The sequence below is a fragment of the Delphinapterus leucas genome, chromosome 11 (assembly GCF_059928025.1).
Source record: "Delphinapterus leucas isolate spDelLeu-1000000601 "Yukka" chromosome 11, BTC_Dleu_Yukka2, whole genome shotgun sequence".
Lineage (NCBI taxonomy): Eukaryota > Metazoa > Chordata > Mammalia > Artiodactyla > Monodontidae > Delphinapterus > Delphinapterus leucas.
In genome coordinates this window covers 42,182,871-42,201,478 of record NC_143139.1, presented here as the reverse complement: position 1 = coordinate 42,201,478, position 18,608 = coordinate 42,182,871, and the positions used below count along the sequence as shown (strand labels likewise).

Sequence of the window (18,608 nt, the reverse complement as noted above, 5' to 3'; positions counted from 1 at the left end):
CCCACTGGGATTTTGATAGGGATGTGATCAATCTGTAGATCCATGAACATGGAATGCCTCCATTTATTTAGGTCTTCTTTGATTTCTTTCAACAGTGCTTTGTAGTTTTCGGAGTATATGTTTTGCACTTCTTTTGTTGAATTTATTCCTAAGTATTTTATTGTTTTTGATGTTCTTATAAATGAAATTGTTTTCTTAATTCCATTTTTGGATTGTTCACTGCTAATGTGTAGAAATACAACTGATTTTTGAATATTGATCTTGTACCCTGCGAACTTGCTGAACTCATTTATTAATTCTAATAGGTTTTTTTAGTGGATTCCTTAGGATTTACTCGGTATAATATAATGTTATCTGTAAATACAGATAATTTTGCTCTTTTCCTTTCCAATCTGGATGGCTCTTATTTTTTTTTACCTAATTGCCCTGCTAGAACCTCAGCACAATGTTGAATAGAAATGAGGAGCGTGAACATCCATGTCTTGTTCCTGATCTTAGGGGGAAGGCTTTCAGTCTTTCGCCATTGAGTATGATGTTAGCTGTGGGTGTTTTTGTAGTTGCCCTTTATCAGGTTAAGGAAGTTCCCTTCAAATCCTAGTTTTTTGAGTGTTTATATCATGAAGGAGTGTTGGATTTTGTCAAATGTTTTTCTGTGTCTACTGAGATGATCAATAAACCACATTGAGATGTGGGTTTTTTTCGTTTATTCTATTGATAGGATGTATTACATTAATTGATTTTGGGATGTTAAACCAAGCTTGCACTCTTGGGACAAATCCCCCTTTGTCATGGTGTATCATTATTTTTATATGTTGCTGATTTTATTTTGCTAGTGTTTTGTAGATTTTTATGTCTATATTTAGAAGAGATATATTCTGTAGTTTTCTTGTGATATTTTGTCTGGTTTTGGTATCAGGGTATAATCACTTCATAGGATGAATTCAGAAGTGTTCCTTCCTCTTTTTTTTTTTTTGGAAGCTGATGAAGAGCTGGTATCAATTCTTTTTTTTTTTAATTCATTAATTTTAAATTTGTTTATTTTTGGCTGCGTTGGGTCTTCGTTGCTGCACGCGGGCTTTCTCTAGTTGCGGCGAGCGGGGTCTGCTCTTCGCTGCAGTGCGGGCTTCTCATTGCGGTGGCTTCTCTTCTTGCGGAGCACGGGCTCTAGGCGCGCGGGTTTCAGTAGTTGTGGCTCGCGGGCTCTAGAGCGCAAGCTCAGTAGTTGTGGCACACGGGCTTAGTTGCTCCGCGGCATGTGGGATCTTCCCAGACCAGGGCTCGAACCCATGTCCCCTGCATTGGCAGGTGGACTCTTAACCACTGTGCCACCAGGGAAGCCCTAGCTGGTATCAGTTCTTTTTTTAATGTTTTGTACAACTCATTAGTGAAGCCATCTGGGCCTGCGCTTTTCTTTGTTGTTTTTTGAATACTAATTCAAGTTCCTCATAAACTTTTGTACTATTAGGATATTTAAAATAGCATTTTGATCTTCCAGTAAGACATTCAACTTTGTTGAAAGAGTATGCACTTTGGAAATAGACCATCAGACAGACCTAGGTTTGAATTCCATCTCTGGGTTTCAGCTTGGGGGCAGGTTTCTTAACTCCTCTGAATCTCAGTGTCCTAACTTGCAAATTAAAGGGGATAGTAACACACAGTAAGGTTGCAAGGGCCCAGGTCAGGCATGTGAAGAGTTTATAGAGCTGGATCTCAGCACCAGGCTCTGGGTAGCTCTTGAGATGACTTCACAGCCTCTTTCTCCCTCTGTATTTTTGCCACAGGGTGCTGTGCCATTCCTGGTCAGTGCCACCTCTGGCACTACCGTGCTGGGGGCCTTTGACCCTCTGGAGGCAGTTGCAGACGTGTGCCAGCGTCATGGACTGTGGCTGCACGTGGATGTGAGTGGTACTCAGGCCTGAGGATGGGGTGGGCTGAACTGAGGCCAAGGCCAAAGCCCACATTGTTCCTTTTGCTCCACAGGCCGCCTGGGGAGGGAGTGTCCTGCTGTCACAGACACATAGACATCTCCTGAATGGGATCCAGAGGTGCATACAGCCCCCTACGCCCTGAATCTCACCCTTCAAATCCTTGATCCAGAGAGTAGTCTTGGACCAGGGAGCTCAGATGGGGGTAGGGGAAGGAGGCTGGTAGGAGGGAGATTGGAGAGATGGTTGATTGGGGCTGGGAGGTCAGACGTCAGACCTGGAAATTCTTCTGCTGGGCCGGGGTGAGACCGAAGCCCCTCTTACTGGAGGTCTGGAAAGGTTGGGGCTCTGGTTGGGCAGCTTGAGGGGGAGCCAGCTGACCCTCCTTTGCTGTGCCCACCCCAGGGCTGACTCCGTGGCCTGGAATCCCCACAAGCTCCTCTCTGCAGGCCTACAGTGCTCAGCTCTTCTTCTCCGGGACACCTCGGTGGGTCTGCCCCTCCCCCGCCCTGGCACCACCTCCCACCCTGGACCTCTGTCTTCTTTTCTATGCCACCTGAGAGGAGCTCCTGGCCTTACCATGTTCTCCTTGCCATGCCATCTGAAGCTGAATATCTGTGACCACCCTAATCCCCTGTAGTGGGCTCCCTCACTCCCCTGTCTTCATGCAAAGGAAAAAGTTCCCAGCTTAAGTCGTAATCGGAGGGATCCTGGGTCATTTGGGAAGAACTCTGAGTGTTGGAAGAAAACCCAGAGAGAGGGTTTCAGTCAGCTGGCAGCCGTCCCATCGGTGCCGCCTGGTTCCAGGGAAAGAAGCATGTGGACTGAGCTAAGAAATGGCCCAGTGCAGCTCTGGAGGAAACCTCGGCGGGGAGGGTGGGTCTGACTGTCTCCTCACCCTCCACAGAACCTGCTCAAGCGCTGCCACGGGTCCCAGGCCAGCTACCTGTTCCAGCAGGACAAGTTCTATGATGTGGCTCTGGACACTGGAGACAAGGTGGTGCAGTGTGGCCGCCGCGTGGACTGTCTGAAGCTGTGGCTCATGTGGAAGGCACAGGGCGGGCAGGGGCTGGAGCGGCGTGTGGACCAGGCCTTTGCCCTTGCCCGGTAGGAGTGGGGGCAGTCCCGTTTCCCCTCTCCGGGCTCCAGCCCTGCACCCCTTTCCTGCTCTTAGTGTCTCTTGACTCACTCTCTGGGTTGCTTTTGTTTCTGTATCTCTGCCTTTCCTCCTCCACCCATGATGTCTCACTCTGTGTTCACAGGTACCTGGTGGAGGAATTGAAGAAGCGGGAAACTTTTGAGTTGGTCATGGAGGTACGACCGACCTTGTGCTCTTTTTCATCCCCCGTCCCCCTACCGTTCCCCTCTCACTGCCCCTCTTCCCCAGCAGAGCCCTGGTTGGGGAAGAGGGGCAGTGAGAGGGGAACGGTCCCCCTTCCTCAGCTCACACCTTCCTCTTCCTCATTCCTCCCAGCCTGAATTTGTCAACGTGTGTTTCTGGTTCGTGCCCCCCAGTCTGCGGGAGAAGAAGGGGAGTCCGGATTATGGTGAAAGGCTGGCTAAGGTAGGCAGTCTCCTCCCTGCTCTGGTTAACCCATTAGGGAACCGATGCAGCTGGTGTGTTTCCGCCCCCTGCTGGCTGTAAGTGGCATGGCAGTTCCCTTGGCTAGTCTCTTGCTCCTGAGGTGGGGACCGTGAACTGGAAGACGACACCCACTTGTCCTCATTTCTGTGAGGCTGGGAATGGGGGATAAGGTATGCTTCTGGAAAGTAAGAAGAAGACGGAGAGGGGCATTACAAGAAAAGTCACCAGTGTGAAGTACATAGATCATTGGTGTGGGGCATTCTGCTGGGAGCTCAGGCCCAGGACAGAGATGTGAGGCAGAAAGATCTTGGAGTTCTGCTCACTAATGCTGGGGACAGAGCGACCCTGTCAGGCCAGGAGGTATGTCCTGGTCGCTAAGGATAGATCGGTACTAGGTGCTGCATATGATACGAAACATCAAAAATGTTATAGGAATTCAGAGAGGGGAGAAGAAGGTGTCGAGGATGGTGAAGGCTTGAAGTTAGACTGAAAAAGCAGTGTTGAGATTCAGTGAAAAGTCAGGATTTAGCAGAAAATGGCCCATGTGGTAACGTGGAGAATGGTGAGACGGGAAAGAAGGCAGGAGGTAGAGAAGGTCCAGTGGGCTGGATGTGGTGGCAAGGGTAAACTGGGGCCACGTCAGGATCCGAGCCGTGAGTTGCTGTCTCTGGAAGGTGTCTGGGTGGAGGGAGGTGCAAGTTGGGGAGCCCAGCCCCTCACCTGACCCCAGGCTGCAGCTGGAAGGTTGCTCCACTCCTCCCACAGGTGGCCCCAATCCTCAAGGAGCGCATGGTGAGGAAGGGCTCCATGATGATTGGCTACCAGCCCCATGGTACCCGGGGCAACTTCTTCCGCATGGTCGTGGCCAACCCTGCGCTGACGCGGGCGGATATGGACTTCCTGCTGAATGAACTGGAACGGCTGGGCCAGGACCTCTGAGCCGCTCCTTCTCGCTGCTGGCCTGGACCCCTCCCCCAACCCTTACCATCTCCCTGTATCCCCTCCCCGTGTTCTCAAGAACAACCTCTCTAGGAAACAAAGCTGTCTTCATTTTTATGTGCTTTGACCCACGAACTCTCCTTTAAGTATCTGATATTAAGAGAATGTTTAAATAAATGATAGTATACCCATATGATGGAATATTACTCTGCCATTAAAATTATGTTTACAAAGAGGATTTTTATAGATAAGAGAAAAATAATTTTAATATAATGTTATGTTGAAAAAGCTGGATATAAGACTTTATGTATGGTAATATCTGAGCTGCATTCAAAAATACATAGGAAAAGACTGATGAGATGAAATATGCCAAAATGTTAATAGTTTTCTCTGGGATGGGATTACAGGTAATTTGAAAATTAACTTCTTTATACCTTTTGTGCACCCCTTTTATGATATAAGGAGTATCTATTGCTTTTTATTTTATAAATTTATTTATTTTTGGCTGCGTTGGGTCTTTGTTGCTGTGCGCGGGCTTTCTCTAGTTGCGGGGAGTGGGGGCCCCTCTTTGTTACGGTGCGTGGGCTTCTCATTGCGGTGGCTTCTCTTGTTGCGGAGCACGGGCTCTAGGCACGCGGGCTTCAGTAGTTGTGGCACACGGGCTCAGTAGTTGTGGCTTGTGGGCTCTAGATCGCAGGCTCAGTAATTGTGGTGCACGGGCTTAGTTGCTCCACGGCATGTGGGATCTTCCCGGACCACGGCTCGAACCCGTGTCCCCTGCATTGGTAGGCGGACTCTTAACCACTGCGCCACCAGGGAAGCCCCCCTCTATTACTTTTAAATAGGAAAATAATAAAGTTAAATTTTCAGCTGTATTATTTTGGTATATTGTGAAGTTTGTTATCTTTCAACAAAATAGTGGAGAATGCAAATTTGTAAAAAAGTAAAGGTAGAAGAGAGGCTAAAAATAGGAAAAAATTTTCCCAAAACTCTTGAGTGGGAGAGAAAAGATCAAAAGTGGAGTTACTGTAAAATTAATTGTACTTTGGGACTTCCCTGGTGGTGCAGTGGATAAGACTCCGTGCTCCCAAAGCAGGGGGCCCGGGTTTGGTCCCAGGCCTGGGAACTAGATCCCACATATGTGCTGCAACTAAGTGTTCACATGCCACAACTAAGGAGCCCACATTGCCACAACTACAGAGCTGGTGAGCCACAACTACGGAGCCCCCCTGCCGCAACTGAGACCTGATGCAGCCAAATAAATAAATTAATTAATTTTAAAAAAGTTAATTATACTTTAATGACACTGAAAACAAAATGGGCACTTGTTGTGTCTTGAGACGAGAACCTTGTCCACTTATCACTCTTGAAAAATCTTCACACACACCAAAAAAGTAAGAATGTTCCTTCTGTAATTTAAACAACAGAAACCAAGTTGAAAAAAAAAAAGCCCAGCAACGGAACCAACCACTATTATGTCTTCTGTTATTGCTACTGTCTTACATAAAAACATCCATTTAACACTTAAAATCCTGGTCTGATGTTGCTTTTCAGTCACTTTTTGGGAAAGAGGCATTTAGCTACACAAGTTATTTAGGACAAGTGGCAAGTCTACCAGAACTTTCTGTTATTTCCAATTCCTAAAAATACCATTTATGAAAACAATAACGTGGTCATGTAAGAGTCATCCAAAGTTATTTGAAGAAGCAAATACAGACCATACAAACCATAGCAAAAGAACATCCAAATCTCAAACCCAATTCTCTTGACCATTTGGGGGAAAAAAGATTTTCTATTCATAAATTACTAATAATTTCCCTGTAAACTTGTTATTCTTGCAATAAATGGTATCTAATTTCTTCCAAATAATAAATTTGTTTTAAGAGTACTAATAATTTGAGCTCCAAGCCCTAAAGAGTTCTATTTATCTGAAAAATGTCTTAAACATAGTAAAAGCAAACTAAAAAAGTCCTTATTTTTCAGCTCAAAGCAAAGCCAGAAAGCAAAACAAAAATGAAATCTTCAAATTCCTTGAATCATCTCCATCTTTGAAGTATGTTTAAGAGAAGGCCAGAGGACTTCCCTGGTGGCACAGTGGTTAAGAATCCGCCTGCCAATGCAGGAAACACGGGTTTGATCCCTGGTCGGGGAAGATTCCACATGCCATGGAGCAGCTAAGCCCATGCGTCACAACTACTGAGCCCACGCGCCACAACTACTGAATCCCACACACCTAGATCCCGTGCTCCACAACAAGAGAAACCACCACAATGAGAAGCCCGTGCACCGCAACGAAGAGTAGCCCCCACTCGCCGCAGTTAGACAAAGCCTGCGCGCAGCAATGAAGACCCAAACGCAGCCAAAACTAAATAAATTTAAAAAAAAAAAGAGAAGGCTAGAAAGACAGGACGTAAAATCAGTGAATCACCTATTTTTCTCCAGCTTTATGAAACGGATTCTTCTTTTCCTCCATTCCCAAAATTCAATCTCAAAATCTCTGGATATAGTATGGTAGTCTCTCTCTTCCTTTTTCTCTCCCATCAACATATACTGAGCTCCTGCTGTGCGTAATTCCTTGTCTTGCCTTCCAAGAGCCCACCTAAGACTAAAGCAATCATCCCTCAACTGAGGCCTGTCCCTGCTCCAGGCCCTTTGCACCTGCTGCCCCTGTGGCCTGAGTGTTCACCCATCTACATGATTCGCTCCCTCATTGCCTTTAGATTTTTGTTCAGATGTCACTGACTTATTGAAGCCTTCCTTGAATTGTTGATCTAAAATTACATTTTCACCCTCTGTTGTTACATCTGCCTTGTTTTTCTCCATGGCATGTATAAGCATCTGGCATACACTATAATTTATTTATTTATTTATTTACTTACTTACTTCCCCTGCACCTGCTTGCCCTGGTCTCACTCAGCTAGAATGTAAGCTCTAGGAGCAGAGATTTTGTATCATTGCTTCCCAAAGTGGAGTCTTGTACTTACAAGGTGGGTAATGTTAAGTGAATGGTTAATGAGCTCCAGGTACTAGTTGACTTGCTCTCAGTCACACAACTTTTTTTTTTTTTTTTTTTTTTTTTTTTTTGCGGTGCGCGGGCCTCTCATTGTTGTGGCCTCTCCCGTTGCGGAGCACAGGCTCCGGACGCGCAGGCTCAGCGGCCATGGCTCACAGGCCCAGCCGCTCTGCAGCATGTGGGATCTTCCCGGACCGGGGCACGAACCCATGTCCCCCGTATACGGCAGGTGGACTCTCAACCACTGCGCCACTAGGGAAGCCCAGTCACACAACTTTTAAGTGGTGAGTCAAAGCCAAATTCAGACCATCTTCCTCTGGCTCTTAACCATGGGTCTAGTCTGCTTCTGTTGACAGGTGTACATAATTCATAGTGTGTGGGTATCAGGGCCATTTTATTAACCGTATGCTGTGGATCTGTTGCTTGCGGGAAGAATGAAGGCATTCACAGTTTCGGTCATCCATCTTGCCCTTGGCCTGGAGAAATCGTATTACCATCAAACAGGAAGCAAGGTCGTTGGGAACACCTGGGTGAATTACAATGTTTGAGTGGGTTTTTTCTTTTGTTTAAAGGGGTCAAAGTATTCAAGAGGCTAGCCTCCCCATGACAGGGGAAGGAAAATGGTGACTTCACAGGATGGTAGGCCGAGGGCTGGGAAGCTAAAAGCTGGGTGGGGCACCTTGGATACGGCAAGGTTGGGGTAAGAGTCTTTTTAGGACGGTGGATGAAAGGGTGCAAACAACAGTAAAGTCAGAGTTTGGACACCTGGAACTGTTCTTATGCGCCCTAGGTCCTAAGTTGGCTATTTCTCCTCTTTATATACCTTTAAAAAATCTTTTTATTTTGAAATAATTTGAAACTTACAGAAAAGTTGCAAGAACTTCTATATACTCTTCACCTGAATTTATCAATTTTCACATTTTGACAAATTTTCTTTATCATTATGTATGTACTATAACTTTTTTTTTCAGAACTATTTGAGAGTCGGTTATAAACAATATGCCTCTTTATTTCTTAATACTCTAGTGCATATTTCCCAAGGACAAGAATTTTATTTTAACCATGATATGATGATCAAATTCAGGAAATTTAACAGTGACACCATACTTTCATCTGAAGTCCATATTCCAGGGACTTCCCTGGTGGTCCAGTGGTAATGAATCCGCCTTCCAATGCAGGGAACGTGGGTTCGATCCCTGGTCGGGGAACTAAGATCCCACATGCCGCGGGGCAGCCCGTGCGCCAGAGCTACTGAGCTCCCACGCCTCAACAAGAGGGCCTGCATGCCGCAAACTACAGAGCCCACACTCTCTGGAGCCTGCACGCCACAACTAGAGAGAGAAAATCCACATGCCACAACTAGAGAGAAGCCCGTGCCACAACAAAGAGCCCTCATGCCGCAACTAAGACCCGACGCAGCCTAAATAAATTGATAGGTAGATAGATAAAGTCTATATTCCAAAGTTGTTGATTGTCCCAACAATGCTCTTTATGGCATTTTCCCCTTCCAGTACAAGATCCCAGTCCAGGATCATGTATTGCATTTAGTTGTCATGTCTTCTTGTCTTCTTTACTCTAAAATAGTTCCTCAGCCTTTCTTTATCATTAACATTGACATTTTAAAAGAATACAAGCCAGTTATATTATAGAATGGTCATCAGTTTGTTTTTTCCTGAGGCTTCCTCATGACTGGATTCAGGTTAGCATTCTAAGCTGCAATATGACTTGTCACGTGTATCCTTTTCAGAGAAGCACATCACAACGGCCACAATGGCCATCTGTTCCTTACTGGTGATGTAACTTTGATCAAAGTCAAAAGTGGTCAAGGTGGTGTCTGGTTTCTCCAAGGCATGGTTATTATTGTGCCCTTTGCAGCTAATAATCTGTAAGGAGACATTTTGAGATTTTGCAGATACCCTGTTCCTCTTCATATTTTCCCCATCTAGACTTAGTATCCATTCACGATGCTTGCCAAACCAACTTTTATCATAACGATTGCCAAATGGTGGTTTTCTAACTCCAACATTCCCTCCACTTTTATAATTTGGCATTTGACTATAAAGAAGAGCCCTCCTTTCCCCTTATTCATTTAGTCATATATATATTTCAATATGGACCCTTCTTTTCTGGCTGCGGTGGGTCTTCATTGGAGTGCGTGGGCTTCTCTAGTTGCGGTGCACGGGCTTAGTTGCGGTATGTGGGATCTTAGTTCCCCAACCAGGGATCCAACCCAGGCCCCCTGCACTGGGAGCACGGAGTCTTAACCACTGGACCACCAGGGAAGTCCCAGACCCTTGTTTTATTAAGTAACTTATAATCCATTTCTAACCTTACTTATTTTTAATGCTCAGATTGTCCCAGTTTTGACCATAGAGAGCTGCTTTAATCTGGCTCCCATGTCCTTTAAACATGACTTTTTTAAAAAACACTGCCTTTTTTCCTGGCACAGCAAAAATCTTGTCCCTTCTTTGCCCACTCTTGCAATCAGCAAGGAGCCCTGATTCCTTTTAGCGGAGAATGGCATTTAGAAACCACAATCTAGGCACCAGGTATATTCATAGGTACTGGATATATTCATGTACTTTATTTATTTATTTATTTATTTTTGGCTGGGTCGGGTCTTTGGTGCTGCGCGCGGGCTTTTCTCTAGTTGCAGCGAGGGGGGCTACTCTTCGTTGCAGTGCACAGGCTTCTCACTGCGGTGGCTTCTCTCGTTGTGGAGCACAGGCTCTAAGAGTGCGGGCTTCAGTAGTTGTGGCACGTCGGCTCAGTAGTTGTGGCTCGCGGGCTCTAGAGTGCAGGCTCAGTAGTTGTGGTGCACGGGTGTAGTTGCTCCGCGGCACGTGGGATCTTCCCGGACCAGGGCTCGAACCTGTGTCCCTTGCATTGGCAGGTGGATTCTTAACCACTGTGCCACCAGGGAAGTCCCTATTCATGTAATTAAAAAATTTAAACTAACATCCTTTTGGATCTCCTAACCCATCATAACTGTGCTAAGGGAAACAAAAAGCCAGAGTTCTAAAGGGGGAAATGCGGTTCCCCTGAGAGCTAGCACAGGGGCAGCAGAGAGAATGGGTTGATAAACTAGGATGGTAGGTGGGGGGTGAGGTACAGAGTTGGGATGCTTGCAGATTGGGTATTGTATGAAGATGGCAATGCTCTTGCAGACCCTGGTTTAGCATTAGCATTCCAAGTTTCATAGAATTTTTGGTCTTGCAATTAAAAGGCCAGAACAGGTACTCATCTGTACAACCTTGGCCTTTAGGTAGATTTTTTAAAGCCGTATTTTACAAATAAGGCAGCTGAGGCTGGGCAAAGCTCAGGTTCTTGACAAGGTCACAAAAGTGTCTGTCTCTTAAGCAGAAGATGTATTTTATTCTAAAGAGGAATATCTTTTGTTTGTACAAGCCAGCATCTCTTTAATTTTATACCCCAAATGTAATAATTCTGTTCTTTCTTTTCTAGACTGATACTTTTTTGGTTCTTGAGATCCAGTTTCCACATGTTAGAGGAATCCAGTAGTCTGATGGCCTAGTTTTGAAAAATTCCTGAAGTTCATTTTTAGCAAATTCTCTGGTGCCAGTGTAATGAGCTTGCACATTTCCTTAGTTTGTAGCATGGTATTTTTAGTTTTTACTTATGATCACATACATTTTAAATTTGGCTCAGAGGTTTAAATGTTTTTACTGTCAACTGGAGGTGTTGTGGTGCTATTCCCTTCTGCCACATACTGTCACACATCAATGAGACAGTACCGTGTCCTGAATGGAACTTCGATTACAATGGAAGCTTTGATTACTACAAAGCTATAGTAATCAAGACAATGTGGTTTACAGGATACACATGCAGGTCAACGGCATAGATTGAGAATCCAGAAGTAAACGCTCACATTTCCACTTAATTGCTTTTCAACAAGGCTGCCAAGACAATTCATTAGAGGAAAGAATAGTCTTTTCAACAAACGATGCTGGGACAACTGGATAGCCTCATGCAAAGTCGAAACCCTTTGTCACATTATACACAAAAATTAACTCATAATAGATCATGGAACTAAATGTAAGAGCTAAAACTATAAAACTCTTGGAACAAAATAGAGGAGTAAATCTTTGTGAGGTTGGGTCAGGCAAAGCCTTCTTATGAATGACACCAAAGCACAAGCAACCAAAGAAAAAAATAGATAAATTGGATCTCATCAAAATTTAAAACTCTTGTGCTTCAAAGTTTGTGCATCAAGGAGGTGAAAAGAAAACCTAAAGAATGGAAGAAGATATTTGCAAATCATATATCTGATAAGGGACCTTTTAAAAAAATATCTTTATTGGAGTATAATTGCTTTACAATGGTGTGTTTCTGCTTTACAACAAAATGAATCAGTTATATATATACATATGTTCCCATATCTCTTCCCTCTTGCGTCACCCTCCCTATCCCACCCCTCCAGGCGGTCACAAAGCACCGAGCTGATCTCCCTGTGCTATGTGGCTGCTTCCCACTAGCTATCTACCTTACGTTTGGTAGTGTATATATGTCCATGCCTCTCTCTCGCTTTGTCACAGCTCTGATAAGGGACTTATATCTAGAGTAGATGAAGAACTCTTACAACTCAGTAATAAAAGACAAATAACCCAGTTAAAAAATGGGCAAGGGATCTGAATAGACATTTCTCCAGAGAAGATATATAAATGGCCAATAAACAACTGACAAAATGCTCAACATCATTATTATCAGGGAAATGCAAATAAAAACCACAACAAGATACCACTTCATACCCAATAAGATGGCTATAATTAAAAAGAGAAATAGCCAGTGTTGGTGAGGGTATGGAGAAATTGGAACCTCATACACTACTGGTGGGGTTGTAACGTGGTGCAGTCACTTTAGAAACAGCTGCCCAAAGCTGGAGGGATTGGGGGAATGGGTACAAGATTTTTTGAGACAGTAGTGAAAATGTACTAAAATTAATGAATTCTGGAGATGGTAGCACAAATCTGTGAATGTACTAAAACTATTAACTTGTACCCTTTTAATGTGGATACATTGAATGGTATGTGAATTATATTTGAATAAAGCTGATAAAATAGCTCATATATATGTATATATGTATCTATACACATCTTTCCCTCTAAATCAGGAACAAGGCAAAGATGTCCACACTCACTCATTCTATTTAAAGTTGTACTAGAGGTTCTACCCAGGCAATAAGGCAAGAAAAATAAATAAAAGACATAATGATTGCAAAGGAAAAAGTAAAATTGTCTTTATTTGCAGGTGATACAATCATCTGTTTAGAACATTCTGATGAAGCTACAAAAATGTTACTAGAACTAGTTTAGCAAGGTTATAAGACACAAGATATAAAATGCAGAAAGCAATTGTATTTCTATATACTAGCAACAAACTATTGGAAGTTGAAATTAAAAGACAATATCATTTACAATATCATCAAAAAATGAAATGTTTAGGGACAACTCTGATGAATGATGTGCAAATTCTATACACTGAAAACTAGAAACATTGCTAAGAGAAATTAAACGAGACTTAAATGGAGAGGTATACCATGTTTATGGATTGAAAGACACAGTATTGCTGAGATGTCAGTTCTCCCCAAACTGATCTAGAAAGTCAATGTAATCTCAATCAAAATCCCAGTATGATTTTTGTAGAAATTAACAGTTGATTCTAAAATTCATGTGGAAATGAAAGTGATCTAGAATAGCCAAAACCAACTTTGAAAAAGAAAAAAATAGGAGGACTTATACTACCTGATTTCAAGACTTAATAAAAAGCAGTAATCAAGACAGAGTGGGACTTCCTTTATGGCGCAGTGGTTAAGAATCCGCCTGCCAATGGAGGGACACGGGTTCAATCCCTGGTCCGGGAAGATCCCACATGCCTCGGAGCAACTAAGCCCATGTGCCACAGCTACTGAGTGCGTGTGCCACAACTACTGAAGCCCCCGCGTCTAGAGCCTGTGCTCCACAACAAGAGAAGCCACCGCAACGAAAAGCCCGCGCACTGCAACCAGAGAAAGCCCGCGCACAGCAACGAAGACCCAATGCAGCCAAAAATAAACAAATAAATAATCCTTTCTCCTTCCCACTTCCTTTAAAAAAAAAAACAGACAGTGTGGTATTAGCATAATTATAGATCGATGGAACAGAAATGAGAGTCCATAAGTAGATCCATACATATATGATGAATTGGTTTTCAACCAAGTTGCAAAGGCAATTCAGTGGAGAAAGTACAGTCTTTTTAACAAATGGTGGTGGAACAACTGGCTATTTATATGCAAAGTTAAGTTAGATACCTCCTGTTCTTAAAATGGAGGAAACCTCATGTACTGTTGGTGAGCATGTAAATGGCTCTAAGTCTAGCTATTCTGGAGAACATCTGACTGTTCTTAGTGAAATTAAATATGTCTTAAGAACAAGTTCCTAGGAAATCCCACAGAGAACCCCTGTCTCCTCAAGCCCATGCTAAATATCCACTACTAAATGTCCAAAGAACATACATAGGGGCTTCCCTGGTGGCGCAGTGGTTGAGAGTCTGCCTGCTAATGCAGGGGACACGGGTTCGAGCCCTGGTCTGGGAAGATCCCACATGCCGCGGAGCAGCTGGGCTCGTGAGCCACAACTACTGAGCCTGCGCGTCTGGAGCCTGTGCTCCGCAACAAGAGAGGCCACAACAGTGAGAGGCCCGTGCACCGCGATGAAGAGTGGCTCCTGCTTGCCGCAACTAGAGAAAGCCCTTGCACAGAAATGAGGACCCAACACAGTCAAAAATAAATATAAAAGTAAATAAATAAATAAAAGATTACTATAAAAAAACATATATAAAATGTGGTGCATGCATATGATGGAATGAACTATCAGCAGAAATTAACTGACTTTACCTGTAACACCCTTGTGCATCTTTTAAAACGATGGATGAAATGGGATAAGAATTATGGCATAAATTACTTTATATAAATTAAAAAGGTGCAGTACAACACCGTATTTTTCAAGAATACTTATAGGTTTGTCATGTATTAGAGCGGATAAGTATGGTGCAGAGGAAATGGCAGTAAGGGACGGAGTAACTGGAGTAAACAACCCATACTAAAATATGGAGACCCATGGGTGTGAGAAGCCAGCAAGAGTGAGCTCAGACAACTCTTTCCAGAAGTTTGGCTATGACAGAAAGCTGAGAAGTGAGACAGCTTGATGATGTGGGGTGAAGAGATGATTGTAGTAGAGGAGCGTATCTGGATGCCAATGGGAGAAATTTGATAGGGAAAAGGACAGGGTGGTGCCCAGAACTCATCAAAGGGACTAAGTGTTTGGGATGGTGAGAGAGACTGGCCTTTGATATGAAGATGTGATGGAGTTCATAGACCACTGGGCCAGCGCAAATTAGGGGACCACAGAAGAGTGGAGTGGGTGTTATACGGGGGTTCCTGGACAGGCAGGGAAATTTGGAGAAAACACAGGACAGAATCAAAGGGGTAAAGAGAGTGAGATTGAAGCAAGGGAGTGGGCACAGAGTTTGGGGACACAGGTGGGGCAGGGTGAGGAGACCCCAGACAGGAAGACGGGGTTCCTAGCCCTAGCATGGTAGCAGAGCCCCACTGGGCAGGAGGGTGGCCAGAGAGCCCTCATTGCCTCCCACATTCATCCCCACTCCAGGCGCTTCCACCCCGAGTCCCCACTGACCCCAGGGGGTCGTGGAGGGAGTGCCGGGCAGCTCCGATGCTGCCCTCTGGGTACAAGGGTAAAACAAGGGTGCTGCCAGGGGAAAGGGGTCCTCCTTTGCACAGGCTCAGGACGCCTTTCCCCTGACACCTCTATTCCACTTCAGCCCAGCTTCAAGGCATCCTTACCTGGACACACTTCTCAGACTGGGAGTCAGGGTCTTGAAGGGCCCGTGAGAGCTTTGGTGGAGGAGGGGGTCTGGACGTGTACAAACCTCCATATCATGAACAAATTGAAGAACCCAATATAAAATACGGAGATGATATCTCCCTGCTATTGGATTAATTTCCTTACCGGAGAAAAAAGGTAAAATTTTGAAGAAGATGAAGGAGGAGGGCTTGGTTTGGTGTATTCTAGCGCAGTGGTTCTCAAAGCGTGGTTCTTTTTTTTTTTGCGGTACACGGGCCTCTCACTGTTGCGGCCTCTCTCGTTGCGGAGCGCAGGCTCCGGACGCGCAGGCCCAGCGGCCATGGCTCACGGGCCCAGCCTCTCCGCGGCATGTGGGATTCTCCCAGACCGGGGCACGAACCCGTGTCCCCTGCACCGGCAGACGGACTCTCAACCACTGTGCCACCAGGGAAGCCCCAAAGCGTGGTTCTTGGATCAGCAGCAACAGCATTCTCTGGGAACTGGTTAGTAAAGCAAATTCTCAGGCCCTACCCCAGACCTCATGAATCAGAAACTCCTGGGGTGGGGTTCAACCGTCCATATTCACAAGCCCTGGAGATGATTCTAATGCATGCTCAAATTTGAGAACCACTGTTCTAAGGGGATTTTTTTACTTCCATCTCCAAACATGTGCTTCTTTTTAGCCATATTGCTGCCGGGACCAGTGGCATCAGGGTATACAAGTGAAGGCTTGGACTTGGCATTAGTATGGGGAAGGCCTGGTGTGGAGACAGGTGAGGAGCTTCCTCATTCTCACCACACAGGAGCCTGGAGACCAGCTCTGGAGAGCCCCTGAGCAGAGGTCAGGACTGTAGGGATACTGGAAGAACATGACTCAGAGGGCCTTGGCCCTACAGGGATGAGGTCATTATAGGTGGTGTTCCTGCCTTGGGGACAGCACAGGAACCACTGAAGAGGTACGTGACAACTTAAGAACATATCAGGAGCAGCTAAAGAGATTCTAGTAGTGTACCCAAAAAATACTTTCTGGAACCAAAAAAACATTACTTTTAACAACAAAAGATATCAGCCTATTTACTGAAAGAAAGAAGTCTGGTCACTGGCGGGACTCAAATTAGTGGCTTGGAAGAAGAAGTGGAAAAATATATCAAAGCACAGAGCAAATAATACGAAGAGATGGAAATAATGAGGAAAATATGAGATTTGGAGAAGAGACCAGTAATCCTAACATTCAAATATTTTAGTTCCAAAAGAAAGAAAAGGCATAAATGGAGGAGAGACAATACTTTAAAAGTAGAATATTTTGCCGACCTGAAGAAAGTTCTGAGCTTGCAGACTGAAAGGGCATAGGAAGATACAAAAAGAGAAGACATACATCTAAGCATGGAACTCCTGAATTCCAAGATTAAAGAAAGATATTTTCAAGTGTCTAGACAGAAAAAGCAAGTTCTTTACAAAGCGAAAAGAATCAGATTGACACAGGACTTTTCATCGGCAACACTGGAAGTTAACAGTAGGAATACTGAGAGAAAAGGAAGGCTATCCCGGAACCTCATACCCAGCTGAGGAAGCATTCACTCGTTAGCACAAAAGAAAGATATATGGAGATATAAAGGATTCAGAGAGTATATCAATCCCATATCTCACCTGAGGAAACTACTGAAGAAAATTTTGGTTAGAGAACAGAGAAGTCAAGATAGAGGAAGATGAAAAGGAGAAAGAAAAAGCAGTGAGCAAAAAACCTGGCAAAATATTATGCTGTTAAATGTTTATGGCAGGGCTTCCCTGGTGGCACAGTGGTTAAGAATCCATCTGCCAATGCAGGGGACACAGGTTCGAGCCCTGGTCCGGGCAGATCCCACATGCTGCGGAGCAACGAAGCCCGTGTGCCACAACTACTTAGCCTGAGCTCTAGAGCCCGCGAGCCACAGTTACTGAGCCCACGTGCCACAATTACTGAAGCCCGCGCGCCTAGAGCCTGTGCTCCACAACAAGAGAAGCCACTGCAGTGAGAAGCCTGTGCACCACAGCAAAGAGAAGCCTCCACTCGCCGCAACTAGAGAAAGCTCACACGCAGCAATGAAGACCTAACACAGCCAAAAAAATAAAATAAAATAAAAATAAATGTCTATGGCAATTGGGCTTCCCTGGTGGTGCAGTGGTTAAGAATCCGCCTGCCAATGCAGGGACACGGGTTCGAGCCCTGGTCCGGGAAGATCCCACATGCCTTGGAGCAACTAAGCCCGTGTGCCACAATTACTGAGCCTGTGCTCTAGAGCCCGAGAGCCACAACTACTGAAGCCCACCTGCCTAGAGCCCGTGCTCCGCAACAAGAGAAGCCACTGCAATGAGAAGCCCGTGCACCGCAACGAAGAGTACCCCAACTCGCCACAACGAGAGAAAGCCCGCGCACAGCAATGAAGACCCAATGCAGCCAAAAATAAATAAATAAAATAAAATTTAAAGAATTAAATGGGCAAAAGACTTAAATAGATTGTTCATAAAGGAAGATACACGAGCGGTCAATAAACACATGGAAGAGTGTTCAATGCCATTGATTATCAGAGAAATGTAAATTATAATTACACTCCACTAGAATGGCCAAAATAAAAATGGACTAGCAAAATCAAACATTGGTGAGAAGTCCGGTGCCCAGCTAGAGTTCTCATACACTGCTGGTGGCGATGTAAAACGATATAACCACATTGGGAAAAAGTTTTGCACGTTTTTATAAAGTCAAGCGTGTATCACCTCTATGATCCAGCTATTCTGCTTCTTGGCATTTACCCAAAAGAAATGAAAAAATTTACCCACAAAATGATTTCTATATGAATCTTCAGAGCAGCCTTATTCATAGCAACCCCAATTCAAATGTCCATCAACAGGTAAATGGATAAACAAATTGTGGTATATTCATAAATGGAATACTGCTGAGCAGGAAGAAAGTATAAACAATTGATACATTCAAAACGTGGAATAATCTTAAGAACTATAGTCAGCAAAGCAAGGCTACATCCCTACAGGAGTACATACTGTAGAGCTCTATTCATGTGAAGTTGTAAAAGAAGCAAAACTAATATATGAGGGTGGAAATCAGAAAGTAGTTGCCTTTGGCTGGGGAGTAGACTGGAAAGGGGCATGAGGGAACAGTATGTCCCCATATAGTCAAGACACTTCTAACTTAAATGTCCTTTTTTTTTTTTTTTAACACCTTTATTGGAGTATAATTGCTTTACAATGGTGTGTTAGTTTCTGCTTTATAACAAAGTGAATCAGCTATACATATA

General features: G+C 44.4%; 1 protein-coding gene across 4 annotated transcripts in view; it reads left to right on the top strand.

The window, feature by feature from the left end:
- Positions 1-16,047, top strand: part of CSAD (cysteine sulfinic acid decarboxylase) — a 37,463-nt gene extending 21,416 nt beyond the window's left edge. For 2 of the 4 annotated variants that reach the window (XM_022572065.3, XM_022572064.3), the window contains exons 9-15: positions 1,782-1,898; positions 1,981-2,045; positions 2,331-2,412; positions 2,833-3,032; positions 3,188-3,239; positions 3,400-3,489; positions 4,276-4,642. In XM_022572065.3, the coding sequence (XP_022427773.1) occupies positions 1,782-1,898; positions 1,981-2,045; positions 2,331-2,412; positions 2,833-3,032; positions 3,188-3,239; positions 3,400-3,489; positions 4,276-4,449 (780 nt within the window). In that variant the 3' untranslated portion in view covers positions 4,450-4,642. Of the gene's footprint in view, positions 1-1,781; positions 1,899-1,980; positions 2,046-2,330; positions 2,413-2,832; positions 3,033-3,187; positions 3,240-3,399; positions 3,490-4,275; positions 4,643-6,432 lie in introns of those variants that run through there. The other 2 variants (XM_089920764.1, XM_089920765.1) reach the window with 2 other exon arrangements.
- The last annotated feature ends 2,561 nt before the right edge of the window (positions 16,048-18,608 follow it).